General features: G+C 29.8%; 1 protein-coding gene and 1 long non-coding RNA gene across 19 annotated transcripts; one reads left to right on the top strand and one right to left on the bottom strand.

The window, feature by feature from the left end:
• Nucleotides 1–9696: 9696 nt before the first annotated feature.
• Nucleotides 9697–13761, bottom strand: LOC131662609 (uncharacterized). 18 transcript variants are annotated; one of them, XR_009301750.1, is made up of 10 exons: nucleotides 13272–13757; nucleotides 12842–13016; nucleotides 12377–12675; nucleotides 12092–12124; nucleotides 11891–12012; nucleotides 11626–11789; nucleotides 11385–11432; nucleotides 11070–11175; nucleotides 10256–10926; nucleotides 9697–10120 (listed from the first exon to the last, which is right to left on the bottom strand). It is a non-coding gene; the product is annotated as an uncharacterized LOC131662609 (long non-coding RNA). The 18 variants fall into 18 exon arrangements; XR_009301740.1 differs by having other exon boundaries at nucleotides 11559–11789; nucleotides 13272–13756; XR_009301748.1 differs by having other exon boundaries at nucleotides 11592–11789; nucleotides 13272–13756.
• A 940-nt stretch (nucleotides 13762–14701) lies between these two features.
• On the top strand, nucleotides 14702–16315 carry LOC131656949 (uncharacterized acetyltransferase At3g50280-like). The gene has a single exon (XM_058926494.1). The coding sequence runs from the start codon at nucleotides 14749–14751 to the stop codon at nucleotides 16078–16080; it is 1332 nt and encodes a 443-aa protein (XP_058782477.1). The 5' UTR covers nucleotides 14702–14748; the 3' UTR covers nucleotides 16081–16315.
• Nucleotides 16316–17194: the final 879 nt, after the last annotated feature.

Below are 17194 nucleotides of genomic sequence, written 5' to 3'. Positions count from 1 at the left end.
TATATATATATATATATATATATATATATATATATATATATATATATATATATATAATACTTAATCTCTCATTTGTTTTTTTAAACTACCCCCGCTCACGAGAAAAAAACACTAGTTTTTGTATATAAAAAGTGGAAAAACGCTATATATATTCTAAGGTAATTTCTTTGTACACCCATATACCTTTTTATAAATCCGCGGTGAAATTTTAAAATATTCCTATATTTTAGATGTGCACATCCGAAAGCACATTTGTCTTAAAAAAGGTAATTTTGAATGTGCACATCCGAAGACAGCCTTTCTTTTAAATCAGGTAACTTCGGATATGCACGTCCTAAAGTACTATTTTTTTTAGAAAAATGAGTATTTTGAGATAAATATCTGAAATAATGTTTGATACAAACACAAAAACAAAACAAACATACCTAACACATGCACGAAACAAACATTCTATCAAAACTATTTTTTGAATTATGTAACATACGTTATTTCGGAAATGCATTTTCGAAATAAGTTTGGTGGATTTTGGAAGTACATTTTGGAACTGTCGATGTTTCTTCTTCCACAAATCAGCACCAATGCAGTAAAATGAGAGATGAAATGAGAAAACTTTACCTCAAATTGTAGCTTTATATGCTCTCCATGATATGATGAACCACATGAAACTTGGTTTGAAGATGAAAAAATGATTGAACTTGGTTGAGGTTTTAGAGAGGATTTGTGTTTTGTTTGGAAGAAAATGAATGAAATAGTGAACGAGGAAAAAATGTATATGAACGGTTTTTTCGGATATACATTTCTAAACAAACACCTGATATATTAAATCTAACGTTTAAATGAATAAAGAGTGGTTTCAAATATGCATATCTGAAATAATTTATATGGATTATTTCGGATATGCATTTCTGAAATTAATAAAAACGTGATAAGGGTGCCTTTGAATATGTATATTCAAAAGGTATTTTAGGATTTGAATATGTATATTCAAAAGGTATTTTAGGAATGTGCATAAAAAAAATTGCCATGTTTTAATGATCCACTTATCTGCCACTTTAATTTTATGACCCTATGGTGCTATGCACATTATCGAAAGGAAAAATACATACATATATGTATTATAACATTTACATCCAACCACTTCTTAAATATATCATTTACATCCAACCACTACTTATATATTAAAAAAATAAAATACTTAAAAAACAAATGAGTGCCAATGAGATTATATATTATATTTAAAACACAAATGAGTGCCAATGAGATTATATGTTAAAAAAATGAAATGTTGCCGGTGAGTCTGTCCACGTTTTAAACGGTGATTCTTTTTTATTAAAAAGTATAAAATTTATATTCAAACATAAATTATTTAATCTCTATCCAACCACTACTTATAAATATATGCGTGAATATGTTAAAATTTTAACAATAATGTCTGATTAATCATATATTAATAAATTGAACTTCATAACTACAGATCAAACTCATATGTTGATAATTGAGTGAATAATATTATAATAATTATTATCACTTTGTTTACGTATAAATTTTTTTTTGCATCACCAAATAGTTAATTGTTAGTTGGTCCAATAGCGATTAACGCTCAATTTAACATGGAGGACCACGATTTGATCTTCACATTTTAGAACTTCGAACCACTCTTCGGTGAACAATAAGAGGATTTCGATGTGAAGAGTGAGAGAGATAGAGGAGAAATTAGAGAGGGAGAGATACTAAAGCTGGAAATATTGACATTAACATTAATATGAATATCCCTTGGGTATCTATACAAGATACAAGTTTAGTGGGATACAAGTTACATAATCAAATAGCAGAAAAACAAAATTTTCAAACATGTAATCGGTTACACAAATTTTGCAATTGTTTACAGTTGCTAAAAACGGAAAATTAATTAACTATGGCAACTGGTTACTGCGAGTGAGTAACTAGTTACACCAACTTCAACATTACTTCTTTTCATCATCCACTTGGTCTCTTCACTTCTACAATATTCCAATCTCAACTTTCCTTCACTAACAAGTTCCTTCAAGTAATGAAACCTCATTTCAATATGCTTGCTCCTCCCATTTACAATTGGTTTCTTAGCAAGATTAATAGCAAAGTGGCATCATCTGCGAATTTCACTTCATTATTGATGGCTAGATTGATTTTAACAAACTAGTCCTTAATCCCTATCATATGCATAGAAAAATAGGAATTCAAGTACCACTCCTCGTTGCACTGAACTCCTTCTCTCAAGTCATCATAACATTTTCTTCTTCCTATAATTGGTTGCTTCCCTTACACAACTGGTTACAACATGTTTCTGCAGCATTTCTAGACCGGTTGCTGCTGTTGTATTCGTCTCCGTGAACATAACCAAGAATGTGTTATCATCATCAACCTCTTGTCTTGCAACCTTTGTTTTCGCTTGAGGTTCCTTCTTGTTCGCATTGCAATCTCTTCCATTATGACTGAAATTTTGACAATTAAAGCATTGCATCTTTCCCTTTTCAAACTTTCTTTTTTCACCTCAAAAGTTTCCTTGACCATCGTTCTTGTTGCAGCTGGTCTCACCCTTTCAATAAGTCTATTGATGCTCTATCTGTCCTGTACTATTGTCTAATGTTTGGATAAAACATATAATAGCAGCAAATGGTCAAAATGTAATCTTGCAGGTTTATAAAGAACAAAACAGATTTAAGCAAGATGTTAGAAGGAATGCCATGACATCAACTCATAACATCACGCCTGCAGAACTGGAAGGAAGATTCAGTTTGGTTTTAAAACAGATACAAAATATTCTATGAGAATATTTTGTAATCCTATGTGGTGCATATTTAAAGGTCAAAGAATCAAGTCAGAATATTGAAGAATCAAATCTGAAGATTGAAGATTTAACGGTTTCTAATTTAGGAGATAAATTAAGAAACTTATGATTGAAGACCTTATTTGTAGCAGAATGTTTTCTGCATATTTGTAACAGCAAGAGTGCTGCGATTTGTAAGCCCGAGTCCAACTGGGATCAGGTTATAATAGAAACCTTTGTAACCTAATTTTGTATGCTAATAACCAGAACTAGGAAGACGTAGTCTCTAGGGTTAGCTGTGTAGGTGAACCACCCGGTGTGTGGGATGGTCACTGATTTGTGCCTTAAAACTTGTAGGTGAGAGGTTTAGTGTAATCACTCAGAAGCTGTGAAGCAATGAGTGAAGGTTTGTTCTTGAAGGAAGCTTGTAAGAAACTTCAAGTTAAAGTTTTATTTGTGTTTAGAGTGTTGGGAATTAGGTTGTCGATGCAGTGGCTGAGTTGTTGACTGCTAGACATCATTGCTATGATTGGGAGTGGAATGGAGATATTCCATATCTAGGGAGAACCTAGGTAGAGATTGGATTGGGTAGGGTTTAAGTGCGAAGTTGTAAACAGGGGGAGTTTAACTTCAAGTTAAAACTACTGATAGTGGATTTCCTTCCTGGCTTGGTTGCCCCTAGAGTAGGTTAGTTAGAACCGAATTGGGTGAAAAATTCTGTGTGTTATTTATCTTCTTCATTGTTTGTTCAGTTATGAATGTTATGACTTTGTCTATAACATTAGGTTCAGAAGTGTTAGTTGTTCCTGTACAGAACCATGTAAAAATTATAATCTGGTTATGTATGCTGAACATGTGTGATCCCAAGACTCATTGACTCTTTCATAAGAGTAATTAAATAATGGGAGATCTTTGTATTCTGCTTGTGCTACATTAATAACAGATCAGATGTCTTAACATCAGGATTGACATCCGAGTCTGTCATACCAGAATTTTCAAAGTCGAATCTTTGAATTTTGAGACTCTCTTCCACCAAAATTCTGAAAATTTTCTTTACTCTTCATGGGCCATTTTTCTTATCATTGAATTGAGCTTGCAAGGTGATCTCCACCTTTTCCTTGTCGTTATTTCTCTCCTCCATCATTTGCTCATGAGCCTCAAGAGATTTTTGAAGGTCATCTTTGCTTAAGATTGCAAGATCCTTCGATTCCTCAATCGCCGTCACAATGTTGTCAAATCTTACTGTCAAAGAACACAAGATTTTAGATAAAACATTCTTCTCACTAAAAATTTCTCCACACGCCTTAATTTGGTTCACCAATCCAATAATTCTCGTCACGTAATTGTTGATTGTCTCATTTTCCTTCATTTGAATTAATTCGAGTTAACGTTGATGAGCTTGTAAGGTCACCACCTTCACCTTGTCAGCCCCTACATATGTATTTTCCAAGATTTCCCATGCTTGCTTTGACGATTCTAAATCGCCACTTTCTCAAAGTTGTCATCATCCACACATTGATTGATCAAAAACATCGCCTCGTAATTTTTCTTCCTCTCTTTCTTATATGTTGCTTGTTGTGCATCCGTTGCACTTTCGACAAGGAGATTCACCCCGTTCTTGATTACTTCAAGAACATCTTGGTAGCCAACCAAAACTTTCATTTGCTTGCACCCTTATTCATAGTTCTTCGCAACAAGGATTGATAGCTTTATAGTGATTCTTTCACTGGGACATCATTCATGTTGCACACCTAGGCGTTTGGTGGATAAAATCAAACTCTTGATGTCAAATATTAGAACTTGGAATTACTCAATTGAGAATAATGAACAGTTTGAATGGAGAGAGAGAGAGAGAGAGAGAGAGAGAGGGGGGATATATATATATATATATATATATATATATATATATATATATATATATATATATATATATATATTAAGGGTGAGAATATTGGTATTAACATTCATATGAATACATCATCAAATAGTTGAAAAACAAAATTCTCGAGCATATAACCGGTTATACAAAACCTATAGCCGATTATTGTTTATTAAAACATAATATTAACTAATAGTGGTAATCGGTTACTGCGAATGCGTAACCGGTTACACCAACTCCAAAAAGACTTATTTCAACTTATATAACTTATTTTGATGCATGTAACCAATTACAACAACTTGAATTATCAAAAGCTCTTAATATCGTAACTACGATCGGGAGGGGCTAAAACCACTTGATGTTAAATCTGACATCCGAATTGAAATAGTCGGTTCAACTGACCCATTGGTGAAAGAAAAAACATCAACAAATATTATTTCTAATAATAAGTCCTTTTATTACACACCCAAGTACAATATTATTATTTTAATTTTAATAGTTACGTTATCTTTCTAGTAAACTAGTGTCTTACCCGTGCGTTCGCACGGGTACCCGTCGTGTTCGCGCATTGTGGTTGAGGAAAATAAAAGAATATAAGGGAAAATAAATTTTGAGGGGAGAGGTTAATATAATAATAAAAGTTGCTTGAAAAAGAAAAATATTTTGTTAAGAGTTTGGGCCCAGAGGTTAATATAATAACAAAATGTGACATGCATAAACAATACACAACACAAAGTTGATGGTTCAATGCAATAAACATAGTCACATTTACTTTCAACATATTAACATCGTTTCCCGTTAATATTCAATATTTTACCCGTCGTTTTCGCGCATTGTGATTGAGGAAAATAAAAGATGATAGGGAAAATGTTATTTTGTTCAATATAGATATTATTACAGAAGTAAATATCCTAAAAACAAATGTGTAAAATATATAAATTTCTTTTCAATAGGTTGTGCCAAAGTTTGAGATATATTGATTAATAAACATTATTTTCCCCTAAATATTTAATATTTGGACCAGTAACTTCATGTTCCCGTTAATATTCAATATTTGGATCAGTAACTCATGTTCTCGTTAATATTGAATATTTTATTCAGTAATTTCATGTTCCCGTTAATAGTCAATATTTTGATCAGTAACTTCATGTTCTCGATAATATTCATTATTTTGATCTGTATTCCCGTTAATATTCCAATTTGTTCCCGTTAATATTTAATATTTTGATCAGTAACTTCATGTTTCCGTTAATATTCATTATTTTAATCAGTAAGTCTGTGTTCCCGTTAATATTAATTATTTTGATCAATAACTTCGTGTTCCCGTTAATATTTCAAATTCAAATTTGTTCCCCTTAATATTCAAAAAAAATTATCAGTAAAAGGTATTAGTAGAAGATTAAATTTGGGTTAAAATTAAAAAAGTTATAAAAATACTAATATTAAAAAATTGAATATTGAAAATAAAAAGGAATTAAGAAAATAAAGTTTATAGGTTGTTTTATTAGTAGTATGCAATAAAAATTGGAAAGATCAATTATTTGACTTAAATTATTAATGTTTTACCAATAGTAGAACAAAATATGACCTGAATAAAAATTGGAAAGATCAACTATTTGACTTAAATGATTAATGTTTTACCAATAGTAGAACAAAATATGACCTGTATAAAGAATTGACCACACAATGTCGATTGTCCAATGCAATAAACTTATTCACATTTACTTTCAACTCACTAACATTGGTTCACGTTAATATTGAATATTTTAATTAATATCTCCATGTTCCCGTTAATATTCAATAGTTTGATCAATATCTTCATGTTCCGTTTAATATACAATATTTTGATCAATAAATTTATGTTTTCATTAATATTCAATATTTTAATTTGTCACTAAATAAATTTATTATATTTATATTATTTATTGATATTTTAAAATATAAATAGTTTATTAAAATGTATATATTAAATATTTTATATTTTAAGAATAAATTAATAGTATTAAAAATGTAAAATTGAGAATTTGTTTTTATTGTTATGTCATAAAGTAACATAAATTATATTTAAATTAATTTTTTTAATCAACGTTCCAAATTATACTTTGTAATCTCTTACAAAAATTATAAAGTTTCATATTCAAATTTTTTTATTATTTAGAATGACCATTCATGAACCATTTAAATATAATTAAATTAAATAATGTAATAATTTGATAATTCATAATTAACAATAATGTAAAAATCTTTTTATAGAATGGAATGTATACATAAAATGTTTCCAAAATTAAAATCTCTTGAAAATATATAAAGGGTTTAATGGATATACACTGACAGTGTAAAACAATTTTACACTGTCATCCAATAAAAAACAACCAATTTGCCGTGTCATTAAATTTTTTTAAAGATTAAAGTGTTATGGAATTGGATACATGGTTGTGATTGGTTGACAGTGTAAAACTATTTTACACTGTCAGTGCATCACCTATTTTCTCATATATAAAATCATATTAATTTAATAATTATAAATATAAATAAATTATTACTTTTAATATTTTTTATTAATAAAACTATTATTTTAAAATAAAGATTACTTTAAATACATCAATTAATTTATTTTACATAATTTAAAAAACATAGTATCAATAAATACATTTATTATATTTATATTATTTATTGATATTTTAAAATATAAATAGTTTATTAAAATGTATATATTAAATTTTTTATACTTTAAGAATAAACTAATAGTATTAAAAATGTAAAACTGAGAATTTATTTGTACTATACGTGTTATAAAGTAACATAAATTATATTTAAATTAATTTTTTAATTAATGTTCTAAATTATACTGTTGTATATGGTTCAACCATTCCATCGCAGAAAATATATGACCTCTATGCGATTAAATCAATCCAAATACACTCACCATAAATGTAATTAGTGTAAAATGCATTTAGTAAATTATAAATGAGGATGTCCTCTATAAATTTAATCCAAAAGTCAATTTAGTTATTTTTAATCAATTTTAATATAATATTATTTGTTTTTTATTTTATAAATATACTATAAATTATTCTCTTACAAAAATTATAAAGTTTGATATTCAATTTTTTTTATTATTTGTTTTTTATATTATAAAATATGAAATAAATACTATGATAAAATTCTAGAATTGAAAGTTCACGTTATTGTTACGCATATATAGTATTAAGTATTCATTTCTAAAAACAAAAAAAAGTCAATGAAAATAAAGAATTAGATTTGTACCTTAATATTGAATGAAATAAGATCGAGAAAATTTAACCTTATAATAATTAATTATTTTTTCACAAAAGTATCTCTTAAAAATAAATAATTGTGATTTATTTTAAATTTTTTTTAAACTTTGTTATCTGCAAAAAATAGGAGGTTATTTTTTTTTGCGTACACTATGTAATATACAAAACGCAAATGTAATTTTTTTATAAAATTGATTAAATAATCATGAAAATTCAATGGATTGGTTTTTTTATAAAATTACGAATGATAATGAAATATTAAATAAATATTACAATAAATAATAGAATTGGGTTAATTAGAATTTATGATTCATTTATTATTAATAAATAGGCTAAGTTGTGAAAAAAACAGACTACCATAAAAATAGAATTAGGAGGTTGATATTATTGTTAAGCATATATCTAGGATTCATTTTTAAATACAAAATGAAGACAATGAAAATAACGAACTGAATTTATATCTAAATATTGAATTTGATTCAATCATAATAAATTAGATATATTTTTAATATGTATATTTTTAGATGTTTTGCAAAATTATTTTTATAAATACATTATTATATTAATGCATAAGTTATGTAAGAATTATATAATTTTTTTTGAATTTTTAATTGATAAAATATCTAGAAATAGTAATAAGAAAAAAAATAATAGTGTTATATTTTCTACTTTCTATGTGTTAGTTAACAATTTTTATTATTTTTTAATATTTTTATTTAATTAGTCTAGGTTACACATGATATATTAATAGAATTAATTAATTTTTTATTTGTAAGTTTTCTTTTATACACATATGTAATATAAGTAAATTAAAAGGTTGAAACATAATTATATATGTAATTTTGTTTATGAGTATTATTTATTTATTTTATATATTGTTTGCTATGTATTAGTGGTGCTTAGCTTGAGTAATACTAATAATGAGGTTGCATTTTAAAAAGAAAAAAAAATTCTATATTTTTTTAGGCTACGATTGTTTACAATTTAATTGGATTTAAAATAATTGATTAAATTTTGAATAAAGAAATATTGGATTACTCATTAATAAATATGAATAAATAAAATAGTAAATAGTTAGTGTGATAGAGTGATGGATAATAGTGTGCATGAAAAATAATAATAAATTAGAATAAATACTATTAAAGTGAAAATTAATATTGCATCAACAAAAATAATGAACAATAAATTACATAATTATAAATTGAATGAGTCAATTAATTTCATATATTAATAATTTGTTTTAAATTTGAAATAATATGAAACTTATTGTATGTAGAAATATGGTCCAAATTGACCATCATCATGGATAAAAACACACTTATATGTAATCATATATTATTAATTATTATTATTAATTTATGAGAGATGGAGAAAACAATCAGTAAGAAACTTTCAAACCTATTAATTTAGTAATAAATGGTTCCTTGTATTCGCGACGTAACCGACTTGCATATATTATTAATTTTTTTTTTATCAAAAAAAAAAAAAGGATTTTTCATTCAATACTATGGCAGACCCGAAATCATTCCATGTTACCTATAGCTTTAAACAGTATTTTGGAGGAATCGAAAGTGAGGTTTTGACTGCTATAGTTCTTACTGAGCTGCAACATTTTTGGCCTACTGCATTGGATTTATGAAATATATATATATATATATATATATATATATATATATATATATATATATATATATATATATATATATATATATATATATATATATATATCATCATACAACACAATTTAAGAACCATTCCAATTATGATAAAGACCACCCTAAGTGATAAAGACCAACCTAAGCCACGAAATACATCTCGCCTTGTGCATCCTTCAGTGTCTTTCCTTGTTCAGTGGTCACATTAAAAGCAAGTTTATCCTAAAACAAATACAAAGTCAAAAGATAATAAAAAATTACTAACAGTAAGCATGACAAAAAAAGGTGTCTATATTCACAAAAGAATGCACCACGTTGTCTAATGTCGTAAGATGCTCATCGTATCTCTGCAAATGAGCTCCTGGAGCTTTAACATAACACGTTGACGTGTCGTAACCGGAGTGTTACGTCATGCTGGAAATGCCTTCTTTGCAGTAGATACAACATGTTTAAATTCTTCAACTATAGTCAACAGAATTTGTGAATCAACTTCTTGTGTTGCCTATGAACAGATTAGAGAAACATTAGAAGTCTGCATTTCTCAAAACTACTAACAAACAAAAATGTACACAACTAACAATTTCTCTAACTGTCAAATTACAACCTAACAATTTCTAGTCTTAACATTTAGACTAACCATTTATTTGACTAACATAACAGTTCCATGTTCAGCCTTGCACATTCATACAAACGAACTCAGTCCCTATCAGTTTTTAAAAGCCCATCCAAACAGCTTTGAAAAAGCTTATGGACATAATTTGTTAGTAAAAGCTCATCCAAACAATTTCACGCGTGCTTATTTCAGTAGATAAGTTCAAATAGTTCAAATAGTTAAATTTGAAATACCTTGCAACATTTTAGAGAAACACTTATCTTTCGATGGTGGCGTCGACGTAGTTCCAGCATTGTGATTCGGATTTGTAGTAGCGAATTTCAACGAAAGCCCTCTTCGTTCCTCGAAATTACTTTTTGCAAAATTTCGGTTCTGCAATCTTGAATTTTGACATCCAGGGCAATGATCACTTTTCAGAACACTTTTAGATAAGTCAACAGTAACAATATCTATAGCAGTATTTTGATTATTACTATAAAAAAACCTTATCTTAAAGAGTCTTCATTGCATACAAAAGATAAACCAGCATCTGCAGCACTATTTTGATTATTACTATAATACAACCTTATCTTCTGAGTCTTGGTGAATACAAACTTCTCAAAAGTTTCCTTTTCACTATTAGTTGGCCAATCATCTGAGAAATACTTAACCGCAATGCTGGTTCGGAAGCAAGACGATTCGGCCATCGCTTTCAGCTAGCCACCAGAACATGTTAGCACATGTTACAATGTCAGAGTAGGCTAATTGTAATTTTTAAATGAAAAACTGCGACGATAGAGAATCCTAACTCAAAAAGTAAAGCTAATTGTAATTTGTAACGTTAACGTAAATTCGCTACCCGAGAGGTACTGATTTGTGCAGGCATTGTTGTTTGATTTTCAGGAAACATGGCTCTGACCTTGATAGACCGAAATCAACAACCTTTTCCAAGCTTGCATCAAAACCTGCAACATCAAAAAAGCAGAGATGCAGTCTAAGCCAAGCATGCATCATTTCATGAGCCAAGTAGCAGAAAATTCAACAATTCAACCCAAATTACAACGTACCAGCCAATTCAACATAATGCTACATTAAGTTTGCGAGAAAGAAAAAGACGCAAAGTATGATAACAAAGAAGATAAACACTGATTTCAACCAAACCCATAAATCTCACCACCGCCGACGAATCTTCCCCCTTCCGCGTGAGCCAACATCACCAAACCTGAAACAACAAATCTTAAATCAAAAACAAAATCGAAGCAGTTCGAAACTCAATAATGAAAATGAACAAACATGAGTAAAAGAGAAAGAACAAAGAATCGGGAGAAGTTTTGACATTTGTTGTAACCTATGAAACACAGATAGCGGAAACACGACATACACACACTGACAGATCGATACGATACGACACTAACTCAGACATCGACTTGCAGGCTGCTTCAATTCATATATGGCTTTTGGATTAGAAATATCTAAAAATCTTTGGTGTGAGGCTGCAGCTTCACAAACTTTCCTTTTATGGACTTGTGTTTTTCAGAGATATAGTGTCTCCATCCTGTAAGAGCATATCTTCCATCATCTGAATATTACAACAACAAAACATTGCACCTGTTAATAAAAATGGTTACTCGATTAAGTAAAACAAAATAAATACGAATAACAAAGGGAAAACATATATACCCAATTCGGTAAGAACACAGTCCCTTCGTCAGTTGTGAACTCCAAAACTCCGCAGTGAGTAGTTCTATCAGTAGAAGAATTTTTCAGTTCAAATAACATTGGATATTCAATGTTCATACGCACTGCAAGGTTTAAGCCAGAGTTAGAGTATGAATTCAAATATTCAAATTGTTGAAACTTGAGTGACAAATATAAGCTTACAGAGTCGATCTAGAGCAGAAGCAGGCTTAATAACTGAAAGAAAAAAGAAATTTGCATTAGCTATCAAAATTTTCACAAAGTATGATAACAAAGAATAAAATGTGACCAAGTAAGATGTTAGTGCACTACACATACTTTTATCACCGTTTTCAAGAATTGACCGCCAAAAATATCAAAGAAGAAAGAATTAGTCTTATTGAATGTTTTAGAATGAGGATCCATACTAACAATTAGATTCTAAATGATGATAAAAGCATTATATTCGAGAAGCATTCAATGACCTACCCTATTAAGAGATGAGACAGAAAAACAATGGTAAACATGCTCAAAAACTGCATTCTGGTGCAGATTCCTAGTATACTCATTAAAAACCTCATTCATCCGATCTAGAAAATCATTTTGCACAGATTCCTTGGTTACTCGTGAATATCCTCAGCAAACTGATGTTGATCCTCATCAAAATCCTCATCGAATTGATCCTCCGACTCATTACTTATTTGATCTTCAAGCATATTCTCTTTAGGTGAAACATCGTTCATCTGATCCTCTTGCATATCCTCATTCAACTGATTTTCATCATAATTCTACACCAAAAACAGTCAATGCGAACACATCAATAAACATAATAAGTAACAAAAAAAACTCAACATTAAAATATATTCTATATCAATTATTATTACTAAAAACCCAAATCCTTCTAGAGTTGCAACACAGAGCACAGCTTAAATGAAAATTAAACAGAAGCTAAACCTTAAACTCCAATGGTTCCTCCAAATTGGAGAACCGTTAGCTTAATCAGAGAAACCCAAATTGAAACGAATCGCCATCTGAAATTCAAAGCATAAACAAAATCAAAATTATGTACATGTTGCTCTTCTTATCTTCTTTGCTGCCAAGAGAAGTTTGCTCATATCACCAGACAGAGCTGCAAATACAATGTAACAAATTTCACAAAGATAGTAATTTAGAGACTAATCAACCCTTATAAACGACAATACTCATTCACACATGTTTATCTTAACCGAAAGATCGTAAATGCACAACAATCAACCACAATCTTAAAAACCAAATCTTTAAAAATACAAAAGCAGAGCAAAATCGATCATAAAATGCACATGAAAAGAATCTATCTAATCTGCATCAAACAACAAACCTTATCTGAAAATTTCAAAAAACAAACCTTATCTGAAAATTCAAACAAAACCCAATAATTGCTTCGATCAGGGTGTGAACGGAAGCTTGTTGGCGGATCAGCAAATTGTTGTTCGTGAATCTGATGTCGCAACCGTGATTTTCTGATGATGTCGTTGTATATCAGATTACAATCGTTGCTGCTGAAGATTTGTTACCGATGACGGTGCTCCGCACGTTGTGAATCTGTTGCGGTCCAATGATGAATTTGTGGTGATGGTTGTGATGAGGGTTGATGAAAGGTTGTGTGAAATACTGAGTATTTGATTTAGGGTTAGAATTTGGGGAAGATGAATGTGGAGAGTAGTAACCGCTGGAAGTTTGTAACGTGAAATGAATTGATGAAGAGAATTTGGAGGAAGTTTGTAACGTGAAATGAATAGGAGAAAGAGGATACGTAACTGCAATTTGAGAAGTGTAAGCGTCGTAGCATGAGCATAAAATTGAGAAAAGTGACGTGGAAAATTGAGAGAAGAGTTGCTGATGTGGATAGCCTAAGAAAGTCCCAAATGGTAGACTTTTCTTATATGATAGATAAACTTTCAATTTGGTAATTTGCATATGACCAGTTCTAAATAAATGTTCATGTATAAATACATTTGATGTAATTTTTTTAATCCAATCTAAATTGATATGTATATTCTTCGTATCAAGTTTCTGTAAAATTGTAAAAAAAATAAAATAATAATGAATGAAATATTTTATAATTTTATTCAAAACAATACTAATATTTATTTTCATTTATTATTTATCAAACTGAAATGTTACTCTTATTAATGCATCAGTGAAAATCCATAATTTCTTTTAATTGTTAACGGACATACTAAGTTTTGTTCGCCATATAAAATTTATATAACTTTTAATTTTGTGTGAAATTATTAAATAGACTACAAATTTGAACCGATCAAATTAACACTATTAAAAATAAAAATTTAATTAAAATTATAATAAATTAAAAATGTGAAAATAATCTTGTATTTATTTTTTTTAATAAGCAATTGATTATAAAGCTCGCACTAGGGGTGCAACTCTTACAAAAACACTATAAAGTGTTTGAACAAGATAAACGAAATTTAAACCATTCATAATAAATAGATCTAAATTTATAGTATCCATGATCTAAATTTATGGTATCCATTGTACAACCATCTCCAAGAAAAAAAATTATATTGAAACAAACCACATCATAAAAAGAAAAAAAAAATTCCCCCTCAAAAATTATTGCGTTCGTCATAGCCAAAATCATATATTTCTACAAGAATTTTATATTTAATATTTGAGGATATATCATTTTATAATTACCTTTAAAGAGAAATAAATTGTAATATATAAAATGTCTTACAGAAGGCAACGACACTGCAAGGTTCAATTTTATAAATAGCCCTTAGTGGAACAGAACCTCTCAAACACATCCAAGAATACATCACAGTTCTTTCTAATTCTTCCACATAGTAGTTGCATAAAGTATGAGTTCCTTCCAAGTTATCTCCACCACTATAATCCATGCACAAAATCACACAAATGATCATACAATCGATCTAACACCATGGGATCTACAATTCCTCCCATATGGAGTCAACCAAAAAGGCCTTCTTTATCACCACCCTTGCAAATTAGATACCACAAATCAAATCCAACGCCTCCAACACTCTCTTTCCTCTACCCTTGAATTTTTTCCACCTTTCACAGGTCGTCTCAAAATCACGAAACACGAAGATAACACTATCTCATGTTCTATACTGTGTAACAATGAAGGTGCACTCTTTATTCACGCCGAAGCAAAAAATATTAGTGTTTCCGACATTCTTGAACCTATTTATCTTCCTCGTGTTGTATACTCAATTTTTCCACTTGGCAAAGTCAAAAACTATGAAGGGACATCACAACCATTACTTGCTGTCCAAGTAACAGAGTTAACTGATGGCATATTCATTGGTTGTACAGTCAACCATGTGGTCGCTGATGGTAACTCAATTTGGCATTTCATCAATTCATGGGCCGAAATTTCAAAGGGGGCTCTTCAAATATCGAAAACCCCATCATTCGAACGATGGTTTCCAAAAGGTATTCAACTTCCCATTCGTTTTCCTTTCATAGTGGAACCACAAAATAATATTTCTAATGATGATAATGATGAAGAAGAATCACCCAACCACTCAGAGAGAATGTTTCATTTTACAAAAGAGAATATAGCCAAACTAAAATTCAAAGCAAACTTAGAGGCTGGTACAAAGAACATATCTTCATTGCAAGCAGTTTTCACTCACATTTGGCGCTCTATTATACGTTGCAAAAACCTTGACCCGCAAGAAAAAGTTAATTATATGATGGTTATAGGCGTTAGGCCAAGGTTTATTCCTCCGTTGGAAAAGAATTATTTTGGTAATGCTGTCATAGATTGTGAAGTTACCATGAAAGTTTGTGAATTGTTGGACAACGACGGACTTGGTAAAGGTGCTTGGGAGATGAACAAGATAATCGCTTTGTACTCTGACGAGAAGTTGAAAAGTCGTTATGAAAATTGGTTAACAACTCCTAGTTTTGCTCGCCATGGTGTTGTGACAAATAGTAATTCATTGGCGCTTGGTAGTTCGCCTTGGTTTGATGTTTATGGTAATGATTTTGGTTGGGGAAAACCAGTGGCGGTTCGTAATGGAGGTGCGAATAAAAGAAATGGAAAGATTTATGTGTGTGCTGGAGCAGAAGAAGGTAGTATGAATTTTGAAGTTTGTCTTCCTTATGATATTTTGGAAGCAATTGGAAATGATTCTGAATTTATGGATGCTGTGTCTAGCTAATTTTCGATATACCATTTCATTTTAAGTGTTTTTGTGTAACATGAATAATGATGCCGAAGTCTCAATTAGTTTTGTATTTTTTTCATAGTGTAAGCAAGGTTTGATGTTTCCAGTTTGTAGCTTGGACTAAGTTGTAGTATGTATGTTTGGTAAGAACTCAATTTTAAGTGATTAGAGTATAAATAAATAAATAATAAAGTATGTTTGTATTTTCTTAAATATCTTAATATTTAGTCTTAGCATTTTGAGGTTTGTGATTAAGTTTAAAATATTTTTTTTTAAACTATTATGAGTGTCGATGACGTGTCAGTGTCGTGTTTCCGTATCTGTGGTTCAGACTCATCATATTTGAACATGGTCTCCTAAATTTTGAAATTAAAAAAAAGTTTTAATCATTGAGATTTTAAAAAAACTAGTCAGTTTTTTAATCTAATAGGGAATTAACTTTGTTTGATCCATCCAAATTTTTAAAAAACAGTTGCGGTCGTGCCACGGTCACGTAAAAGTTTTCGCGATTTCGATCGGTACAGGTGTATTGTGGTCATCGCAGTGTGAAATAATGACAATTTGTTCTTCAGTATAGAAAACGGTGATAACGATATCAGTATCGACATCTGCCAAAACCGTTTTGCCGTAGCCGTATTCGCGGTTGCGGACCGTTTTTTAAAACCCTGAATTCATCTATTTGACTCCGTTTAGGTATGTTTGGATAAACAACTTTGTTAAAGTTAAGTGATTATAGGTTAGATGCCTGACATATGAGTGTTTGAGTATGGGCTATTTCTATAACAAAGGATAAAATTAAAACTTAAGTTGTTTCATATTTTGTATAAACTGTATTTGTGAGTTATTTTATTGAGTTTATAGATATCATGCTGAATACGGCTTATGAATATGTCATAAGTTGTGTCTGTAAACTCTTTCAAACTGTCTTACAGGGCGTATGTTTGTAATATAGATTAGTTCAGAGAAGACAATCCAGTCAGACCCTTAAATGAATCCAATAATTGGGCCCACTTACACGAGGAAACCTTCTAGAACTGTGAGTACGAGTTAGTTAGAATATCCCCTGAATTTGAGGAAACATGAATAACTCATTCAAACTCATTCAGAA

This window comes from Vicia villosa, linkage group LG3, assembly GCF_029867415.1.
Source record: "Vicia villosa cultivar HV-30 ecotype Madison, WI linkage group LG3, Vvil1.0, whole genome shotgun sequence".
Classification (NCBI taxonomy): Eukaryota; Viridiplantae; Streptophyta; class Magnoliopsida; order Fabales; family Fabaceae; genus Vicia; species Vicia villosa.
This window is presented reverse-complemented; position numbering and strand designations above follow the sequence as displayed.

Coding starts and splice junctions, on each gene's coding strand:
- LOC131656949 (XM_058926494.1), top strand. CDS start 14,749: ATGAGTTCCTTCCAAGTTATCTCCACCACTATAATCCATGCACAAAAT.